This window comes from Coregonus lavaretus (assembly GCF_964263955.1).
Source record: "Coregonus lavaretus genome assembly, chromosome: 16".
In the NCBI taxonomy this organism is placed as follows: Eukaryota; Metazoa; Chordata; class Actinopteri; order Salmoniformes; family Salmonidae; genus Coregonus; species Coregonus lavaretus.
Genome location: NC_140003.1, coordinates 42020438 through 42044157, shown reverse-complemented (window position 1 = coordinate 42044157; position 23720 = coordinate 42020438). Strand labels below are relative to the sequence as shown.

Sequence of the window (23720 nt, the reverse complement as noted above, 5' to 3'; positions counted from 1 at the left end):
ATTCAACAAGAAAATATGATTGGTATTAAGCAATATACATTAAATATTGCTAAGATTTAACAGCTATTCAACCCTGTAACAGCCATTCAACCCCGTAACATTGAAAAATGTGATGGGGTTGAATGTGACAGGGTTGAAGATTTTGTGCTAATCTGTTGCTAATTCGGGATGCTAGCAGCTAGCAGTGTGCCACATGGCCTTATTCAACAAAAGACATTGTTATACTTCATAGCTATAAAAACAATTCTTGGTAAAATCTTAACTATGAATTCCCCCCCCCCCAACATAGTTGAATACCTGAGATTGACAAAGCCCATATGTGCTTAAAAAACATGAAATATTTATAAAAAGTGAGAGAGCAGCTTACCACTTGTCACACCAGGCTTCTCTGAAGACTTGTATGATGTCACTTCCTCATAAATGATGTCCACAGGATCAAACCATTATTTAATTGTGAGTGGGGGTATTGTTGCGTTACGGGGTTGAAAGAAATACAAGGACAGGGGTAAAAGCCTGAATTTCTCAGAAAATATAATGTCTTATGCTGAGAAAATGGATTATGCATAATAAGGGGGCATATACAATTAATTTAACAAAAAAAAAGCATTATTATTTAACACTGTGTACTCAAAATGAGTCACGCCATTTGCATGATGGTCAATAGGGACAGGCGAAATTCTTAATACTCCTAAGAAAAGCAAACATATAAGTATTGAAATTCATCTCTGTTTAAAATCATATTCTCTACTCCATATTAAAAACATGTAAAACTTTGAAATGTTGTAATTTAAGTGTAGTTTGATAAATGTTCTGACAAGTTATAACACTAGTACATCTTGGGACACTGACAATACTGAAATGTCACCGAATCTGTAGAATGACCCACATATACAGTGGCTTGCGAAAGTATTCACCCCCCCTTGGCATTTTTCCTATTTTGTTGCCTTACAACCTGGAATTAAAATGGATTTTTGGGGGGTTTGTATCATTTGATTTACACAACATGCCTACCACTTTGAAGATACAAAATATTTTTTGGGTGAAACACACAAGAATTATGACAAAACAAACAGAAAACTTGAGCTTGCATAACTATTCACCCCCCCCCCCCCCATTTTGTTTCTCTACAAATCTAGGATATTTAATGGCATGGCTAATATGTGTCATAGAAAAAACACTAGCACACAAAGATAGATTAATTGAGCTATAGTAAACCACATCACAACTGTTATTTAAAAAAACCTAATACCTCTCCTACCCAGCAATGGATGGTGAGTCTGGTGACTGACATTTACTGACTTGATGTTCCCAAAAGCTACCATATAAGAACCATTGTAAAAAAAAAAAAAAAAAAATCCCAACAGCCCTTCCTAATAAGTGCACAGCTAAAAATGATCCCTTTGAAAACATTTGAATAAGACTGTTGTTTAAAGGTGCAATCTGTTAGATTTCAATGTGAATTGCTGCCAGGTTATAGGACACAGTAAATCAATAATTAAATGATGACAACGGAAATAACAGATTTAAATCTAGAATATCAAGGCGTTGGTGCAACACTTTCAACATTACCACCAATCACTTCTTTAGGTTATTTTTTGCTGGTCTCAAAATTAGATTTTAACAATGGATGTCCAAGAGCGGTTCTGAGTTGAGACAGTTGCTCTAGACCCCTAAGAAAGTGATCAAGTACTCTGGATATGCCTGACAGTCGTGGAAGACTACGAACTCGGTTGGATTAGATGGGTCGTTTGTCGTACTGTCATAGCGCCGAATCGTTGAATCGCCTTTCAATGGAGGTTCTAGCATCCCCTCTTTTCCCTGTTCGAAGTGTCCAGTCAGAACACGACACAGGTACATATACTTCCTCCCTTCGCCATCCGGTTTTGAGTATTTGTCATCAGCAGAGTAGCTGGCATTGACTGCGAAGTAGGTGCCTCTTCCATATAGTGCATCTGTAGAAAGATTATGACACATTACTGACACTATTACCACAGAAGAGAGAAACACAAGCTAAATATAAGGATTCTTGAAAAGTTATATAAAGTTCTTCTTGAGCCAAGACTTTCCTGTTTTGGACTTTATCCTTTGGCACATCTTACCATTTTTTCCAGCGTAGCTCCGATTGAAACCATGGTCGTTGATGTGACCTATGGTTGTGTGGCTGGTTGCATGGAAAAGACGTCTCTCATTGATCACGCCATCATTCCTGCCGTCGATGTCTTGTTTCTTGATCTGGAAGCTTTTCCACAGGTTTGGGTTCTGGATCCTTTCAATCTAAAGGAAGGAGAAAAAACACACATATTACAGTAATTGGCAAGACATTCAATAACCTCCAATACCGTGGCTTATATACAGCTGCACATTTACAGTTATAACTACTAAGGAAGTCACTTTAGAACAAGAGGTACCTCAATGATAGTATTGCCTGGACAAGAAGCCTGGAACAGGCCTAGGACTTCACCATGCTCTGCGCTTCCTGACTGGATTTGGTAGCGCCGGACAGAGTTGGTGGCTGGCATGGCTTGCCAATCCTGAGGGAGGTTATCCTGTTGCTCTGGAGATAACAATATAAGATCAGTCATAGGGCCAATGACAACTTCAATACAGGAGGCTTTTAAAATATTACTTTACATCACACGCCCATTTCCACATAATGCTCTGAGTACAGAGTCAAGTAGAATGTAAGATCATAGTACCTGGTAAGCCTACGGTGGTTATCCACTGCCGAAGTTGCGGATAGGTGTCATTCACATCACTTTCTTTGAGAGTATCAAGGAACTGGAGACTTGTTGTTTCTTTTTTGCCAAGGATCTTATCAATCAGTTTGATGACTTTATCCTCTGGCTCTTGGACACTCATAAGGCTTTGATACTCCCTGTCTTTGATAATGCCTTTACAATGCAGATGTTGAAGAATGAAGGATGGATCTGATCGAAGCCAGTCAATGAGTTTCACCTTATTTTCCATTATTTTCCGCATTGCAGGCCCCTAAAAAAGCATTAAAAAATGTAACGTTTCAGCTGTGAAATAATATTTATACGCACAGTATGATAGTAATTGACCTTCTGTCAGTTTGAGCACCTGCCCACACCAAAGCTCTGTGCACGGCCCTGTACAATACACAGGTTTAAGCCCAAATTACAAGGTGATTACCCTGTAAGAAGTTTACAGACAATGTAAGAAAGCATGCTTTGGTTTTGTGTACCTAGCCATAGTCTCTTATTAGCATTTGTGTCCCAAAAACAATGCAAATCAATATCCCCAATATTAAAAATGTATTTGCATTTCGTGTCCAAATCACCATCAAGCGTCTATTATTTTTTTTGTCTGCTCTCGCTCAAGCAATGGTACTTTCAAATGATTTGGACCTGAAGCGTGTAAAATGCTCATATTGAGGATATTGACTTTCGTTGGATTTGGCCCACAAATTATAAAAAGAGACTGTGGCCATGTACACAAAACCAGAGCATGGATTGCTGTCTTTAAACTAATTACAGCGTAAGGAAACCACGGTGTAATATAGTGATTTGGGTCAACTAGCCTTTTGACTTCCTCTTAGTTACAGACGCTGAAGAGGAAAATAACTTACTACTAGGACGCAGAAGAAGGAAAATAACTTACTACTAGGATGCAGAAGAGGATAATAGCTTACTACTAGGATGCAGAAGAGGATAATAGCTTACTACTAGGACGCAGAAGAGGATAATAACTTACTACTAGGATGCAGAAGAGGATAATAGCTTACTACTAGGACGCAGAATAGGATAATAACTTACTACTAGGATGCAGAAGAGGATAATAGCTTTCCACAAGGACGCAGAAGAAGGAAAATAACTTACTTCATGATTAGCCATGTCTCAGTACAGGATGTGGAATAAACTACAAACTTTAAGTGTTTATTCTAACAGTCGACTTGAAAACGTTCAACCGTGGCAGGCAGAAAATGGCAGAGGCTGACTGGTGATTCACTTTCACTTTAGTAATATATGCTCCTCCTTGTTCAGGAAGCACTTATAGCTAATAGCAAAGATGTACAGTCAAAACCTTAGCCATGCAGAAGTACATGATTGCAAATAAGTTAACCGTTTCAAATATATTGGCAACAGATTGGCTTACGGGTGAGACTAAGCTCTTTGTCAGTGCAATATCTACACACATTCATGACGTCATTGTATCCAGTTTTATTAGGATTAGTTTTTCTTTACTTGACTTAATATTGAAGCAAGATTAGAGTGTTTTCTGATGTTTTGTGTTCACAGGTTATGAGGGTCATATGGGTGATGCCTGATGGACATACTGTAGTGTACCAGAGCCATATATTTATGGCGCGTTCACACTGCACCTTAGACCGGGGCTAAGCGAGTGTTCACGCACACTTGCACATTCTAACTTGGGCTAGCAGCAGCCTTAACCCAGGGTTAGCTGGCCCCTCCTAACAGGGTGGAACCTAACAGGGTAGACGTTTGGAGCCTAAATTAGCCATAGTTCTGTGAGTGAGAAATATTCAGCTTGCATAATGGTGAACACTTGAACAGGATTTTAACTTCTCTATCAAACATACAAGTAATTTAACATTTTGATATTTTGGTAAAGTTTCTCTATAATTTAGTTAACACGGTGGACATTTATGAGTGGGACATACAGACTAACAACATGGAACATGGACAAATAGATACAACTGAGTATTTATATTTATGCAGTTTTGCACCATTGTTTTCCCACCAAATAAATAATGACACTTCCTGAATGTGGTGTCATTGTAGGAAGGGGTTGTTTTCTTAAATGGACAATTACAACAAACTAACAGGGTGGAAAGTGATATCAGGGACACAGAAAATCTTAAATAAAATAATAATAAATGCAATAATCCTGGAAAAAACGTTATTGATGAGAGATAATTTAACTAGGAGTATAGAAAAAATGATTTTAAATATTTTATTATTTTATGGCTAATATTTATCGTGGAAGTTGATGAATTATAACGGGGGATATGGCAAAAATGCCTAAATCGACTGAAAAAAAGAGTTCAAAATGCATAACATTTATTCCCTTCCAAGATTCATATTTTTGTGTTTTTAATGTACAGGACACGTGACCTTATATTTAAAGCCTTTTGGAATCCACATTTTACTCTAAATAAGAAGTGATTTTTCCTGGAGACGGAGAAGGCAGGAATGACCTGACTAGCCCCAGAAACACAGGCAGTGTGAAACAGGGTCAAGAACAACACCTAGAATTCTCACTGTCCATTCACAAAAGCTACACTGTCACTTCATTTACATATGCTGGTAAATAATGTGTTCTGCACGTCGTTAAGTAAATTCATACTATTTCATCCTTCCATCTGAAGTGTCAGAGATAGAATATTGGTCATATGTTGTATTTGTCCGTTAGCCCAGGGCTTTGGAATGGGTGGGAATCCTTAGTCCAGGTCTGTAGCTTAGCCCAGGGTTAACAAAAGCTTGTGTGAACACAGGCTAAACTAGCCCGGGGCTAGTCTAACCTGGGGCTAAGATAGCCTGGGGGTTAAGAACATTGCAGTGTGAAAAGGCCTTTAGAGAGGTCAACTTTTAGAATATTGTTCTAGACATTCAGTTACATAGCGTTGTTTAAATAGTCCCCATGTAACGTTTATAGCGAGCTAACATGGCTGCCATAGAATGATGAAGTGTCATGCAAATGCATCTTAATGCAGAAACCGCATTGGCCCAAGTCTTTAAATACTGTACATGGCTCGGCAGTGTACTATATGCAAATATGAGCTATGTTTAGATAATGAGACGTTTAGTTGCAAACAACTTGCCAATTTGGGTGGGTGGGGGTGTCCCCTGCCAGTGGATGTCTCAGTAAGACAGAGTCCAACAATGAGTGTAAACTACAGCAAATATGTATTCATGTGTTCACATTGGTATAGGATAAAACCCATAGCCTTCCTAATTAGCAATGGTTCCAAAAAGCAATAATACAGAATAGAAAAAGAATGCCCACAAATCACCTTCATTTATACTCACAGCATACTGCTAAAATGGTCACCTTGAGAAAATTGTAATACATTGAATTTGTTGGTGGAATATGCTAGATTTCCACATACAAGTAGAACTCAACATCTTCATTGCAGAAGTTGAGGTAAGTACTGTAGTAACTACAGTTGAAGTCAGAAGTTTACATACACTTAGGTTGGAGTCATTAAAACTCGTTTTTCAACCACTCCACAAATGTCTTGTTAACAAACTACAGTTTTGGCAAGTCGGATAGGACATCTACTTTCTGCATGACACAAGTAATTTTTCCAACAATTGTTTACAGACAGATTATTTTACTTATAATTCACTGTATCACAATTCCAGTGGGTCAGAAGTTTACATACACTAAGTTGACTGTGCCTTTAAACATCTTGGAAAATTCCAGAAAATGATGTCATGGCTTTAGAAGCTTCTGATAGGTTAATTGACATAACTTGAGTCAATTGGAGGTGTACCTGTGGATGTATTTCAAGGCCTACCTTCAAACTCAGTGCCTCTTTGCTTGACATCATGGGAAGATCAAAATAAATCAGCCAAGACCTCAGAAAAATAATTGTAGAACTCCACAAGTCTGGTTCATCCTTGGGAGCAATTTCCAAACACCTGAAGGTACCACTTTCATCTGCACAAACAATAGTACGCAAGTATAAATACCATGTGACCACACGGCCGTCATACCGCTCAGGAAGGAGACGCGTTCTGTCTCTTAGAGATGATCGTACTTTGGAGCAAATCAATCCCAGAAGAGGAAAAGGACCTTGTGAAGATGCTGGAGGAAACAGGTACAAAAGTATCTATATCCACAGTAAAACGAGTCCTATATCGACATAACCTGAAAGGCCGCTCAGCAAGGAAGAAGCCACTGCTCCAAAACCGCCATAGAAAAGCCAGACTATGGTTTGCCACTGCACATGGGGAAAAAGATCGTACTTTTTGGAGAAATGTCCTCTGGTCTGATGAAACAAAAATAGAACTGTTTGCCCATAATGACAATCGTTATGTTTGGAGGAAAAAGGGGATTGCTTGCAAGCCGAAGAACACCATCACAACCATGAAGCACGGGGGTAGCAGCATCATGCTGTGGGGGTGCTTTGCTGCAGGAGGGACTGGTGCACTTCACAAAATAGATGGCATCATGAGGAAGGAAAATTATGTGGATATATTGAAGCAACATCTCAAGACATCAGTCAGGACGTTAAAGCTTGGTGGCAAATGGGTCTTTCAAATGGACAACGACCCCAAGCATACTTCCAAAGTTGTGGCAAATGGCTTAAGGACAACAAAGTCAAGGTATTGGAGTGGCCATCACAAAGCCCTGACATCAAACCTATAGAAAATGTGTGGGCAGAACTGAAAAAGCGTGTGCGAACAAGGAGGCCTACAAACCTGATTCAGTTACACCAGCTCTGTCAGGAGGAATGGGCCAAAATTCACCCAACTTATTGTAGGAAGCTTGTGGAAGGCTACCCGAAACGTTTGACACAAGTTAAACAATTTAAAGGCAATGCTACCAAATACTAATTGAGTGTATGTAAACTTCTGACCCACTGGGAATGTGATGAAAGAAATAAAAGCTGAAATAAATCCTTCTCTCTACTATTATTCTGACATTTCACATTCTTAAAATAAAGTAGTGATCCTAATTGACCTAAGACAGGGAATTTTTTCTAGAATTAAATGTCAGGAATTGTGAAAACTGAGTTTAAATGTATTTGACTAAGGTGTATGTAATTTTCCGACTTCAACTGTATGTATTTTTACTTTGATGTCTGTAAAACTCCAACTCTTAAGTGTATATGCCTAAGGATATTCTATTTATTGAACCTCTTCTTGGAAGTTAAAATTGTAAATAGGGTTAAGCAACAACCTCTCATATAAATGCAAAGCAGCAGTATATCTTCAGATTTCATCTTACATTTTATCTTTGGAATGTCCAGAAACAAGATCCAAATAATCAAAACAGCTTTCATATTGTTTTTAGAATTCCTTACAAATAGAAGTAATTATTTCCCAAAAAGGAATTGTCCTGAATTGTCTCAATAAAAAAAAAAAAGATAAATAGAAAATAAAACAAATAAGTAAATCTAGTAATTGTACAATTACAATGTATGAACAATGTTGTACGGTGTTGAGAGATGCATATCAAATATTTATCTACCTGGAAGGGAAGAGGTGGCTTGGTGAATTTGGTATTCTTTGGCTCTGACGGTCCTGGAGAAGAGAGGGAGATATTGAGAAAACAGTAAATTAACAAATGTGAAAAGCCACTAATAAACAACTATTGCACTGACGTTTTCTTTGATGGCACTGAAAGACATTGAGTGGCAATAATTGTACTTCAAATTCAAATGCATGATTGAAAACAACTTTTAAATGTCTGTGCACTGAACTTATTTGTAAAAGTTTTCCTGGGGCCTCATTTATAAAAGTTTTGTACACACAAAATATCCCCCAAACTTGGTGTGCGCCAATTTTCACACAGAAATGGCCATTTATAAAAACTGAACTTGAACTTAGAATGTGTTTATCAAACTTCAAACCATGTGTAAGCACAGTTTCTAGTGGTTGAAGTCTTGCATTGCAAAAAGGCAACAGTAGCCTTGTGCAGGAATATATGACGACACTCTTATTCAGAACATAAGAACAGGTAGCTAAATAAAATAACAAGATGCAATCATTTGCCTTTAGTGACAACGGCTAAAATCTATTTATTTTATCTTTTCATTCTAAAATAATTATAGAAATAGGCTTCTATTTCCTATTATTTATTTCATTTCCATGATCATTGGAGAATATATTCCTCACCTTTTCTGACTGTGATGGTTTCATACTGGTGAAATAGCCTATAGACCTAGAAGTTAGGATAGGCTACCATTCGTCCCATCTCTCATTTAATTGGACCCACTTCACAGTAGTATTTACAGTGCCTTGCAAAAGTATTCATCCCCCTTGGTGTTTTTCCTATTTTATTGCATTACAACCTGTAATTTAAATGGATTTATAGGTAACAGTCCAAATAGGTGAAGTGAAATGAAAAAGATAACTTGTTTCAAAAATTCTAAAAAATAAATAAAGGAAAAGTGGTGCGTGCATATGTATTCACCCCCTTTGCTATGAAGCCCCTAAATAAGATCTGGTGCAACCAATTACCTTCAGAAGTCACATAATTAGTTAAATAAAGTCCACCTGTGTGCAGTCTAAGTGTCACATGATATGTCACATGATCTCAGTATATATACACCTGTTCTGAAAGGCCCCAGAGTCTGCAACACCACTAAGCAAGGAGCACCACCAAAAAGCGGCACTGTGAAAACCAAGGAGCTCTCCGAACAGGTCAGGGACAAAGTTGTGGAGAAGTACAGTTCAGGGTTGGGTTATAAAAAAATATCAGAAACTTTGAACATCCCACGGAGCACCATTAAATCCATTATTAAAAAATGGAAAGAATATGGCACCACAACAAACCTGCCAAGAGAGGGCCGCCCACTAAAACTCACAGACCAGGCAAGGAGGGCATTAATCAGAGAGACAACAAAGAGACCAAAGATAACCCTGAAGGAGCTGCAAAGCTCAACAGCGGAGATTGGAGTGTCTGTCCATAGGACCACTTTAAGCCGGACACGCCACAGAGCTGGGTTTTATGGAAGAGTGGCCAGAAAAAAGCTATTGCTTAAAGAATAAATAAGCAAACACATTTGGTGTTCGCCAAAAGGCATGTGAGAGATTCCCCAAACATATGGAAGAAGATACTCTGGTCAGATGAGACTAAAATTGAGCTTTTTGGCCATCAAGGAAAACACTATGTCTGGCGCAATCCCAACACCTCTCATCACCCCGAGAACACCATCCCCACAGTGAAGCATGGTGGTGGCAGCATCATGCAGTGGGGATGTTTTTCATCGGCAGGGACTGGGAAACTGGTCAGAATTGAAGGAAGGATGGATGCCGCTAAATACAGGGAAATTCTTGAGGGAAACCTGTTTCAGTTTTCCAGAGATTTGAGACTGGGACGGAGGTTCACCTTCCAGCAGGACAATGACCCTAAGCATACTGCTAAAGCAACACTCGAGTGGTTTAAGGGGAAACATTTAAATGTCTAGGAATGTCCTAGTCAAATCCCAGACCTCAATCCAATTGAGAATCTGTGGTATGACTTAAAGATTGCTGTACACCAGCGGAACCCATCCAACTTGAAGGAGCTGGAGCAGTTTTGCCTTGAAGAATGTGCAAAAATCCCAGTGGCTAGATGTGCCAAGCTTATAGAGACATAACGCAAGACACTTGCAGCTGTAATTGCTGCAAAAGGTGGCTCTACAAAGTATTGACTTTGGGGGGGGGGTGAATAGTTATGCATGCTCAAGTTTTCTGTATTTTTTTGGTCATATTTCTTGTTTGTTGCACAATAAAACATATTTTGCATCTTCAAAGTGGTAGGTATGTTGTGTAAATCAAATGATACAAACCCCCAAAAAATCTATTTTAATTCCAGGTTGTAAGGCAACAAAATAGGAAAAATGCCAAGGGAGGTGAATACTTTCGCAAGCCACTGTAGGTCTATGTGATCCGAAGCGCAGTTTAACGTTAGACCAAACGGTTCACCTTTTCCATTGACTTTTGTAGACTAAGTCTGAATACGTCTGAATACTGTATTTTGAAATTTCTCGAGTAGAGAATGTTTCATTTGTAAACATACATAATGCAAATATCATAACAATTACATAATACATTCCTCACCTTTTCTGGTCATGATGAATTCTTATTTCCGAAGTAGCCATACAACAAATGACCATGCCCATCTCTAATTGCAACCTGGTCTCATAGACTAGACGTAACATAGTAAATGTACATCTGGGATACTCATATTAGTATGATATGTTACATTTGGTATGGTTACATATGACAGTAGGGTGGTTGGTCAGGGTGGACTGGTGGACGTATATCACAAACTACTAGCAACCCAAGGTTGTGAGTTCTAATCTCATCACGAACAACTTTAGCATTTTAGCAACTTTTCAACCACTTACTACTTTTTAGCAACTTTGCAAATACTGAACATGTTAGCAAACCCTTCGCCTAATCTTAACCCTTTTAGCTAACCCTTCCCCTAACACTAACCTTAACCCTTTTAGCCAACCCTTCCCCTAACGCAGTGCTTCTCAATTATTTTCTGTTGCGCCCCCCCCCTAGGAAGAAGTAAACATTTCGCGCCCCCCAACTCTCCGCCGCAACTGGAAATAGTATCATTTGTCTATGAAATTGTTCTAAGTACACCTCTGCATAACATTGTATCCTTATTAACATTAAAGAAAATAAAATAAAATAAAGAAATATAGATCAACTTACAACAAATAATAACTTTATTAACATTGTTTTTTAGTCTGTAACAGAAAATACTTAAAGTGCATCAATTTGCCTGAAATTTGCCTTATTTAAACTGTAAAAAATGTTGGACCATTTGATACTGAAAAATAAAATAAAATATAATCAATAAATAATAATAAATTCAAATTGATCAGCAACATGAACTCAGGAGCCCAGCATGACAGAGACTGCGTCATCCAGCATGACAGAGACCATGTCTAATGCTGCAGGCAGTATCAGCTCCTCTGCTATGGAGTGTTTTTTTGTTGCACTGAGCAATTTGATACGCCACCTTATATGATGCTAACAGTGCTCGCTGGTTTCCTGAAGTAGCATTCACAAAGCGGGACGATTGTTGGCAATATTCGGCATGTTTTCACAGAAAAAACTCAAGCGGCTTATCAGCGTGATTGGGGTGTAATGTATTTAAGTGACGCCTTAATTTATTTGGCTTCATGCTGTCCGCTGCCAACATTTTTAGACACAGTAAACATACCGGTCTTTCCTCTTCTCCCACCGTAGTCACAGTGAAGCCAAGCGCTACATACGCTTCGTCATATTTCCTCGTTTTAGCTTTCGGGAGACTTATGTTTGTCTCATTATCTCCGTCTCTCTCCGCCTTTCTTTTCATCCCTGTTAGGTATGTTTCCATGGCGTCTCTTAAGGGTTTGTTATCTGCACTTCATATCTCCTACTCTGTGCTTTTGTTCGGTGCAAAAAAAAACTACTCCCTGCGGCAAAAAAAAGCATGTTCCCCAGGGTCACACGCGCCCCCCCGGCATCGCTCCGAGCCCCCACAGGGGGGCGCGCCCCACTATTTGAGAAGGACTGCCCTGACGTAACCCTTTAGCCTAACTCCTAAACTTAACCCTAACCTTAACCCTAACCCCTAGCCTAGATAACATTAGCCACCTAGCCACCTAGCTAGAATTCGTCAAAAATCATACATTTTGCATATTCATAGCATATAGTACTTTTAGAAAATTCATAACATATTGTACATTTTGAAAATTCATAACATATAATACGAATTGAAATTCGTAACATATCAAACAAAATGGGTGATGGACATCCATAAAATAATACATACAATACCGAAGGTAACATATACTAAATGGAGTGCCTCTGATTTATGTACAAAATAATATGACGTGCTCTGAGACCAGATTGCTCATTTAATTGGGACCATTAGATAGGCTATTATAACTTCTAGTTTTTGCTCTATGCATCCGAAAGGGAACACGGTTTATACAGTAGAATTTAACAGGTGAACAGAAGTGTGTACACTAAGTAGGCCTATATTTTTAATTTTTTCCAAGTAGACAATATTTATGTTCGGAAAATAAATAATTGCAAAACACTATTGAATTAAACGATCTGTTTACAGCTCCACACAAATTTGCAATAGTTTTTTGTCTTTCAGAAAATGGCAGAGAGGGTCAGATATGCTACATCAAAGGTCACTGCAAAATAAAACATTCTGCCAACACCACATTTGATCATGTTCGCCAATTCTATTTCCTTTAGATACTGTTTTGGCCTAATTCCGATGCTTCCAAAGTATACAGAAAATAAGGCCGTTATTGTCACCATAAAAGGTGAGTGATGGGCGGAGTTCTAATGCTCGTTCCCTCCGGCACAGTTTACGACTGATCTGATTGATAACGGGAAACATGCGTATGTCTGGCGAACGCCAAGTTGATAAATCTCAATATTTTTGTGCGTGCGCGGTCTTTTCAGAAATGGCGCAGATATTTAGAGTAAACCAGGGGTGTCAAACTCATTTTAGCTCAGGGGCCACATGGAGGAAAATCTATTCCCAAGTGGGCCGGACCGGAAAAATCATGGTATATATAACTTAAAAACAACAACTTCAGATTGTTTTCTTTGTTTTAATACAATCAACATACAACATAAAGCTGGAGCCTGAGGACAGTGTGTCCAAAATAGTACAAGCACAACATTACTATTAATCATAAAACACGTCAAGTTTATTTGAAAATTCTAAAGAAAAAGAACACACAAACACACAATGCCTCAGTGATTAACAGAACTGTTTCACAGATAACAGAACTATATCAGGGTGTCATTTCTCAGGCAGAAATGTAGATAAAAATAATGAAATCCTGTTCCCCAAACAAGTGCAAGAACCACAGAGTCAAGAATAGGTTAAATATACAAATAAAATAAAATCAATTAAAAACAATAGCACATCAACATAAAAACATATAAACATAAAGCTGGAGCCTGAGGACAGTGTCCAAAAGCACAACATCACTATTAATCATAAAACACATCAAGTTATTTGAAAGTTTTGAGGACAAAGAACACACAAACACACAATGCCTCAGTGATTCACAGAAGTATATCACAGAACTATATCAGGGTGTCATTTCTCAGGCAGAAATGTAGATAAAAATAATGAAATCCTGTTCCCCAAACAAGTGCAAGAACCACAGAGTCAAGAATAGGTTAAATATACAAATAAAATAAAATCAATTAAAAACAATAGCACATCAACATAAAAACATATAAACATAAATCTGAAAGCATTGCTCAAACTCCCGTAACAGTCCAGTTATTTTATCTTTGAACCGCTTCATGTCTGCCACATGTTGGGTCGTGCACATATTTTTCAGACAGGGGAAGTGAGCTGCATCACCACCGGCAAGTTGCGTCTCCCACAATGACAGCTTCAACTTGAAAGAACGTATGCTGTCATAATACTGCGTGACAACTTTGTTGCGCCCTTGCAGCTGTTTGTTCAAGTTATTCAGGTGCTCTGTAACATCCACCATAAATGCAAGGTCCGGCATCCATTCTGCGGAATGAAATTCTAACACTGGTTTGCCCTTTTCTTCCATGAACTGTTCAATTTCTTCTCGTAAATCAAAGAAACGCCTCAGCACAGCACCTCGGCTTAACCATCTTACCTCAGTGTGGTATGGCAGGCCATAGATGTGGTCTTTCTCTCTGAGAAGGCTGTCAAACTGACGGTGATTCAGGATTCTGGATCGGATGAAATTAACAGTTTGGATGACCACCTTCATAAAAATATCAGCTGCTGTCGTTGTATCTGTCATCGGCACCAACTCCACGAACTCCTCGGTGACGGTCAATGTGTCATCAACTCCGCGGATGAAAAAATGGCCAGTTGTGCAACATCTGTAATGTCCGTGCTTTCATCAATTGCAACCGAAAACGCAATAAATGACTTTACTTTTTGCTTCAACTGGCTGTCCAAATCCACTGAAAGATCGGAAATCCTGTCTGCAACTGTGTTTCTTGTCAGGCTGATATTTGCAAAAGCCTGCCGCTTTTCAGGGCACACAATCTCCGCTGCCTTCATCATGCATGTTTTTACAAATTCACCCTCACTAAATGGTTTTGAAGCCACTGCGATTTCATTAGCAATGAGGTAGCTAGCTTTCACTGCACCGTCACTGATGTCTCGGCTGTGAGTAAACACAGACTGCTGTTTCTTCCGACCCGCCAACAGTTCATTCACCTTCTCTCATCTCCGCTGTCCTTGAAAGTTGTCATATTTGTCGGCATGAAGACTCACATAGTGGCGACGAAGGTTATATTCTTTCAGCACTGCAACATGCTCTGAACACACCAAACATACAGCTTTCCCATTCAATTCCGTGATTAAATAGGATGACCATTTTTCTTGGAACACTCTGCACTCTGCGTCCACTTTTCTCTTTTTTGACAGAGACATATTGGGGCAATGAGGGTGCCAAAGCACATTATGTTAAAAGTAGAAGCCGTAATAAATATTGCGGGCAAAACAAAGTAGCTCATTGGCTGCACGTGCTTGACCTACTTGCTCTGCCCCGGTATAAACAGTTTGCTTGCTTAACACAATTGCTATTGCGCCATCCAGTGGACGCAATTGGAACAGCAGTTTATTTTATTGAAAAATTGCAGCGCATTTTTATACTTAAAAAAAATTAAAATAATAATAATAATTTTTTTTTTTTTTATCATCTCGCGGGCCGGATTAAACCCGTTTGCGGGCCTGATCCGGCCCGCGGGCCGTACGTTTGACACCCCTGGAGTAAACAGTTGACGCAACAGTTATAAATGAGGCCGCCGCTCTCTAACACAGCTACAGATCAGGTTGAGATAAGTTTACCTGGACACTGTGAGGCTTGTCGGACTGGGGCTGGAGCTGGGGTCTGTGTCCAAGACATAACCAGGTTGCCACCGACTTCACAATCTTTTATCTCTTCAGCAGATACATGGCTGTTATTGGTTGCAACCACATCTGCACGTGGTTGTGTTTGGCCTTGGTTACTTCCTGAAAGAGACATTTTGTGTCCAAGTAACTGTACAATTGTCTTATGCTCTTCTTATGGTGCTATCTGTTAGTAAGCAACACAACTTTATTAGAATGACCATGTTAGCTTATTCATAGTAGCACTCACCAGACAGATTCATCCCTCCTGCTTGTAAAGTTTTATGCATGATCAAGTCCTTTTCAGTTCGGACATTGGTCACTTTTCGAATATCAACAGTGCTGTTGCAATCAGCATACACCGTTGGGCTGGATGACACTTCAAAACAAATGTGTTATTGCCTTGTTAGATGATGACCTTTTGTATGGCATGACCTTGCAGCCTTTAACCTGGCAAACCTGACCATTATATTTGATAGTATGTATACTAACACACATACACTGAGTGTACAACACATTAAAGACACCTGCTCTTTCCATGTCAAAGACTGACCAGGTGAATCTAGGTGAAAGCTATGATCCCTTATTGATGTCACCTGTTAAATCCACTTCAATCAGTGTAGATGAAGGGGAGGAGACAGGTTAAAGAAGGATTTTTAAGCCTTGAGACAATTGAGACATGGATTGTGTATGACCAAAGACTTAAGTGCCTTTGAATGGGGTATTACTGTAGGTGCCAGGCGCAGCGGTTTGTGTCAAGAACTGCAACGCTGCTGGGTTTTTCACACTCAATGGTTTCCCGTGTGTATCAAGTATGGTCCACCAACCAAAGGACATCCAGCCATCTTGACACAACTGTGGAAAGCATTGGAGTCACCATGGGCCAGCATCCCTGTGGAACGCTTTTGACACCTTGTAGAGTCCATGCGACGAGGAAATGAGGGCAATTCAAAAATAGGAAGGCGTTCTTAATGTTTTGTACTTTCAGTGTATGTATGTATGTTTATAATAGCACATATTTAAAAGCCTAGCGGTTAAGAGCATTGAGCCAGTAACCGAAAGGTCTCTGCTTCAAATCTCTGAGCCGACTAGGTGAACAATCGATGTGCCCTTGAGCAAGGCACTTAACCCTAATTGAACCTGTAAGTCACTCTGGGTAAGTGTCTGCTAAATGACAAAAATGTTAAATGTACACTACCAGTCAAAAGTTTTAGAACACCTACTCATTCAAGGGTGTTTCTATATTTTTGCTATTTTCTACATTGTAGAATAATAGCGAAGACATCAGAACAATGAAGTAACACATATGGAATCATGTAGTAACCAAAAAAGTGTATAAATATATTTTATATTTGAGATTCTTCAAATAGCCACCCTTTGCTTTGATGACAGCTTTGCACACTCTTGGCATTCTCTCAACCAGCTTCATGAGGTAGTCACCTGGAATGCATTTCAAATAACAGGTGTACCTTCTTAAAAGTTAATTTGTGGAATGTATTTCCGTCTTAATGCGTTTGAGCCAATCAGTTGTGTTGAGACAAGGTAGGGGGGTACACAGAAGATAGCCCTATTTGGTAAAAGACCTAGTCCAAGGTCTCCCGAGTGGCGCAGTGGTCTAAGGCACTGCGCCACTAGAGATCCTGGTTCGAATCCAGGCTCTGTCGTAGCCGGCCGTGACCGGGAGACCAATGGGGCGGCGCACAATTGGCCCAGGGTAGGGGAGGGAATGGCCGGCTGGCAGGCTCAGTTGGTAGAGCATGGCGTTTGCAACGCCAGGGTTGTGGGTTCGATTCCCACGTGGGGCCAGTATGAAAAAATAAAAATAAAATAATGTATGCACTCACTAACTGTAAGTCGCTCTGGATAAGAGCATCAGCTAAATGACTAAAATGTAAATGTAATGTAAATATTATGGCAAGAACAGCTCAAACGACATGAAGGTCAGTCAATACGGAACATTTCAAGAAATTTGAAAACTTCTTCAAGTGCAGTCGCAAAAACCATCAAGCGCTATGATGAAACTGGCTCTCATGAGGACCGCCACAGGAATGGAAGACCCAGAGTTACCTCTGCTGAGAATAAGTTCATTAGAGTTACCAGCCTCAGAAATTGCAGCCCAAATAAATGCTTCACAGAGTTCATGTAACAGACACATCTCAACATCAACTGTTCAGAGAGGACTGTGTGAATCAGGCCTTCATGGTCGAATTGCTGCAAAGAAACCACTACTAAAGGACACCAATAAGAAGAAGAGACTTGCTTGGGCCAAGAAACACGAGCGATCGACATTAGACCTGTGGATATTATTCCTTTGGTCTGGAGTCCAAATTGGGGATTTTTGGTTCCAACCGCCGTGTCTTTGTGAGATGCGGTGTGGGTGAACGGATGATCTCCGCATGTGTATTTCCCACCGTAAAGCATGGAGGAGGAGGTGTTATGGTGTGGGGGTGCTTTGCTGGTGACACTGTTAGAAATTTATTTAGAATTCAAGGCACACTTAACCAGCAAGGCTACCACAGCATTCTGCAGTGATACACCATCCCATCTTGTTTGGGGTTAGTGGGACTATCATTTGTTTTTCAACTGGACAATGACACAACACACCTCCAAGCTGTGTAAGGGATATTTTACCAAAAAGGAGAGTGATGGAGTTCTGCATCAGATGACCTGGCCTCCGCAATCCCCCGAACCTCAACCAAATTGAGTTGGTTTGGGATGAGTCGGACCGCAGAGTGAAGGAAAAGCAGCCAACAAGTGCTCAGCATACTGTATGTGTAAACTCCTTCAAGATTTTTGGAAAAGCATTCCAGGTGAAGCTGGTTGAGAGAATACCAAGAGTGTGCAAAGCTGTCATCAAGGCAAAGGGTGGCTATTTGAAGAATCTCAAATATAACAGATATTTTTGATTTGTTTAACACTTTTTTGGTTACTACATGATTCCATATGTGTTATTTCATAGTTTTGATGTTCTTCACTATTATTCTACAAATCCTTGAATGCGTAGGTGTTTCAAAACTTTTGACCGGCAGTGTATGTTTGTAATAATGACCATATTAAGTATTTTTCAATTAAATGTCTTTAATCACAACAAATGTTGACGTAAAACTGTATGCTACTGTACCTTGTGTGCGCTTGCTGAAATGCTGTTGAAGGTCTGGATAACGTGCCTGCTCTTTCTTCAGAATCTCATGGAACTCCACACATGGGCCCTCACCCTTTTCCATGATTGTATCCAAAAGAAGACAGATCTTCGCTGGAACAGTGGCTTGGTTGGAAACAGCTTTTCCTTGTTTAACTGATAAAATGTCTTCACACTTTTCAATTATATACTCAGGGTCGTTTGATAACCACAGGCACAGGTCCTTCTTCTTTGACTTAAGAAATTCCATGGTCTAAATGTTTAAAAGAGATGCGTACAGTAAGGTGAGGCTCAAACTTTATGATGCATACGATAAACTACTCAACTACCTGCATAAAACACATCGTTATTTTATGTTAAAATGCAATCAAAGATGAGTGACAATAAAACAGGTTCCATAGAAGTGATCCTAATACTGTACAGAATATATTACCTGAGTACAAATTATCAATAATCATAATTAACATTGAAAGGGTTGTGTGATGTAACCATTGGCCTCATTGTAATATGGTCTGCTCTAAAGTTGTTTTTACTTTCACTATTGAAGACATACAGTATATTTGATATATATTTGATGTAATTACTGTTTAAAATACACTTAAAGGAAAGACTCACCCATGTTGAATGTTATATTGTTTTTGTACATCTCTGAGCGATGTTCTATGGATTCCCAGGATCATTTAATGTTTTCATGTGTATCTGAACTACTGTCGTTCAAGCAGTTTTGCATCGTATCAAATCAAATCAAATCAAACTGTATTTGTCACATGCGCCGAATACAACAGCTGTAGACCTTACAGTGAAATGCTTACTTACAAGCCCTTAACCAACAATGCAGTTCAAGAAAGAGTTAAGAAAATATTTACCAAATAAACTAAAGTAAAAAAGAATGAACAAACACAAACAAAATAACAATAACGAGGCTCTATACAGGGGGTATATATGCAGTCAATGTGCGGATGTACATGTTAGTCGAGTTAATTTGTACATGTAGGTTGGGGTAAAGTCACTATGCATAGATAATAGACAGCGGGTAGAAGCAGTGTAAAAACAAATGGAGGAGGGGGGGGGTGAATCTTTCCTTTAAGCAACAACTCATGCCATTACAAACTGTACAACATCTAGACTTTTGTTGATAAGCTGTAACTGTGGAAGTATGAGAAAGTACAAGCAGTTCTGGTTTGGTGAGGGAAATGAGTGAAGTCTAGAGTCCCGTAAACTAGACGAACAACTGGTGGTTTTCAAAAGAGCGTGAGCAGCCATATCTCACACAACATACAGTTTAAAGACTGCAGAACAGGAAGGTAAACTTACCAGCCAGATGTTTAACAGAGCAGGATCTGGTAGTTAAAGTGAATGTGGAGACTTTACAACTTTCCGTGCTGACAAGCTATGTGGCGGAAACAAAAGTGCTCTTACTGCCAGAAATGTGAGAAACGTACTTAATTTGTGTAAGCACAGCCAATAGCAGAAATGCTGAGTCACAACAAAACTGAAAGTACAAGCGTGAATGGCGGGCTTGTAAAGTTGCAGCCAACAGAAATGCACGTTTTGTTATGAGTAAGAAATGGAACACGTGAAGTGAATCTAAGATGAATTATTAAGTTTCATTATGTTTGTGTTCAGGCTCCTGTTCTCAATGTGGGGTGGACCGGGGCCAAGGTCAATAGGCAAACGCTGTGGAGCGTGCCATATAAAAATTTAATGAGTAGAACTGACGTTAATACTTATTTTACATGTCAGGGGGACATGTTTGTTCTATATAATATAACTATACTACCCGGGTCTACTGCACTGTACTGTCTGTAGATCTACTGTACTGTACTGCCTGTAGGTCTACCGTACTGTACTGCCTGTAGGTCTACCGTACTGTACTGCCTGTAGGTCTACTGCACTGTACTGCCTGTAGGTCTACTGTACTGTACTGCCTGTAGGTCTACTGCACTGTACTGCCTGTAGGTCTACTGTACTGTACTGCCTGTAGGTCTACCGTACTGTACTGCCTGTAGGTCTACCGTACTGTACTGCCTGTAGGTCTACTGCACTGTACTGCCTGTAGGTCTACTGTACTGTACTGCCTGTAGGTCTACCGTACTGTACTGCCTGTAGGTCTACTGTATTGTGCTGCCTGTAGGTCTACTGTACTGTACTGCCTGTAGGTCTACTTTACTGTACTGCCTTTAGGTCTACTGTACTGTACTGCCTGTAGGTCTACTGCACTGTACTGCCTGTAGATCTGCTGTATTGTACTTTCTGTAGGTCTACTGCACTGTACTGCCTGTAGGTCTACTGCACTGTACTGCCTGTAGATCTGCTGTATTGTACTGCCTGTAGATATACTGTATTGTACTGCCTGTGGATATACTGTATTGTACTGCCTGTTGATATACTGTACTGTACTGCCTGTAGGTCTACTGTATTGTACTGCCTGTAGGTCTACTGTAATGTACTGTATGTAGGTCTACTGTATTGTACTGCCTGTAGATATACTGGATTGTACTTTCTGTAGGTCTACTGTACTGTACTGCCTGTAGGTCTACTGGATTGTACTTTCTGTAGGTCTACTGTACTGAACTGCCTGTAGGTCTACTGGATTGTACTTTCTGTAGGTCTACTGTACTGTACTGCCTGTAGGTCTACTGTATTGTACTGCCTGTAGGTCTACTGTAATGTATTGTCTGTAGGTCTACTGTATTGTACTGCCTGTAGATATCCTGGATTATACTTTCTGTAGGTCTACTGTACTGTACTGCCTGTAGGTCTACTGTATTGTACTAACTGTAGGTCTACTTTACTGTACTGCCTTTAGGTCTACTCTACTGTATTGCCTGTAGATCTACTGTATTGTACTGCCTGTAGGTCTACTTTACTGTACTGCCTTTAGGTCTACTGTACTGTACTGCCTGTAGGTCTATTGCACTGTACTGCCTGTAGGTCTACTGTATTGTACTGCCTGTAGGTCTACTGGATTGTACTTTCTGTAAGTCTACTGTATTGTACTGCCTGTAGATATGTTGTATAGTACTGCCTGTAGGTCTACTGTACTGTACTGCCTGTAGGTCTACTGTATTGTACTGCCTGTAAGTCTACTTTACTCTACTGCCTGTAGGTCTACTGTACTGTACTGCCTGTAGGTCTAATGTATTGTACTGCCTGTAGGTCTACTTTACTGTACTGCCTGTAGGCCTACTGTATTGTACTGCCTGTAGGTCTACTGCACTGTACTGCCTGTAGGTCTACTGTACTGTACTGCCTGTAGGTCTGCTGTATTGTACTGCCTGTAGATATACTGGATTGTACTTTCTGTAGGTCTACTGTACTGAACTGCCTGTAGGTCTACTGGATTGTACTTTCTGTAGGTCTACTGTATTGAACTGCCTGTAGGTCTACTGTACTGTACTGACTGTAGGTCTACTTTACTGTACTGCCTTTAGGTCTACTGTATTGTACTGCCTGTAGGTCTACTGTAATGTATTGTCTGTAGGTCTACTGTATTGTACTGCCTGTAGATATACTGGATTGTACTTTCTGTAGGTCTACTGTACTGTACTGCCTGTAGGTCTACTATAGTGTACTGTCTGTAGGTCTACTGTACTGTACTGCCTGTAGTAATACTGGATTGTACTTTCTGTAGGTCTACTGTACTGTACTGCCTGTAGGTCTACTGGATTGTTTTTTCTGTAGGTCTACTGAATTGTACTGCCTGTAGGTCTACTGTATTGTACTGCCTGTAGGTCTACTTTACTGTACTGCCTTTAGGTCTACTCTACTGTATTGCCTGTAGATCTACTGTATTGTACTGCCTGTAGGTCTACTTTACTGTACTACCTTTAGGTCTACTGTACTGTACTGCCTGTAGGTCTATTGCACTGTACTGCCTGTAGGTCTACTGTATTGTACTGCCTGTAGGTCTACTGGATTGTACTTTATGTAGGTCTACTGTATTGTACTGCCTGTAGATATATTGTATTGTACTGCCTGTAGGTCTACTGTATTGTACTGCCTGTAGGTCTACTTTACTGTACTGCCTGTAGGTCTACTGTACTGTACTGCCTGTAGGTCTACTTTACTGTACTGCCTGTAGGCCTACTGTATTGTACTGCCTGTAGGTCTACTGTACTGTACTGCCTGTAGGTCTATTGCACTGTACTGCCTGTAGGTCTACTGTATTGTACTGCCTGTAGGTCTACTGGATTGTACTTTATGTAGGTCTACTGTATTGTACTGCCTGTAGATATATTGTATTGTACTGCCTGTAGGTCTACTGTGTTGTACTGCCTGTAGGTCTACTTTACTGTACTGCCTTTAGGTCTACTGTATTGTACTGCCTGTAGGTATATTGCACTGTACTGCCTGTAGGTCTACTGTACTGTACTGCTTGTAGGTCTAATTTACTGTACTGCCTTTAGGTCTACTGGATTGTACTGCCTGTATGTCTACTGTACTGTACTGCATGTAGATCTACTGTATTGTACTGCCTGTAGGTCTACTGTATTGTACTGCCTATAGGTCTACCGTACTGTACTGCCTGTAGATCTACTGTATTGTACTGCCTCTAGGTCTACTGTACTGTACTGCATGTAGATCTACTGTATTGTACTGCCTGTAGGTCTACTGTATTGTACTGCCTGTAGGTCTACCGTACTGTACTGCCTGTAGATCTACTGCACTGTACTGCCTGTAGGTCTACGGTACTGTACTGCCTGTAGATATACTGTACTGTACTGCCTGTAGGTCTACTGAGCTGTACTGCCTGTAGGTCTACTGTACTGTACTGCCTGTATGTATACTGTACTGTACTGCATGTAGATCTACTGTACTGTACTGCCTGTAGGTCTACTGTATTGTACTGCCTGTAGGTCTACTGCACTGTACTGCCTGTAGGTCTACTGTATTGTACTGCCTGTAGATCTACTGTATTGTACTGCCTGTAGGTCTACTTCACTGTACTGCCTGTAGGTCTACTTTACATTACTGCCTTTAGGTCTACTGTACTGTACTGCCTGTAGGTCTA

General features: G+C 39.9%; 1 protein-coding gene across 1 annotated transcript; it reads right to left on the bottom strand.

Annotated features, from left to right (window-relative positions):
* Positions 1-422: 422 nt before the first annotated feature.
* On the bottom strand, positions 423-20189 carry LOC311143665 (uncharacterized protein). The gene is made up of 9 exons (XM_084179536.1): positions 20021-20189; positions 18689-18959; positions 15818-15946; positions 15526-15690; positions 8182-8234; positions 2697-2988; positions 2409-2554; positions 2100-2274; positions 423-1952 (listed from the first exon to the last, which is right to left on the bottom strand). Exons 2-9 carry the CDS (start codon positions 18954-18956, stop codon positions 1663-1665), a joined length of 1518 nt encoding a protein of 505 aa, XP_084035662.1. The 5' UTR covers positions 18957-18959; positions 20021-20189; the 3' UTR covers positions 423-1662.
* Between the last annotated feature and the right edge of the window lie 3531 nt (positions 20190-23720).

Coding starts and splice junctions, on each gene's coding strand:
- LOC311143665 (XM_084179536.1), bottom strand. CDS start 18,956: ATGGAATTTCTTAAGTCAAAGAAGAAGGACCTGTGCCTGTGGTTATCA. Junction 15,947..18,688: donor TTTCAGCAAGCGCACACAAG/GTACAGTAGCAT, acceptor TTTGTTTTGAAG/TGTCATCCAGCCCAACGGTG. Junction 2,555..2,696: donor AACCACCGTAGGCTTACCAG/GTACTATGATCT, acceptor TGTTATCTCCAG/AGCAACAGGATAACCTCCCT.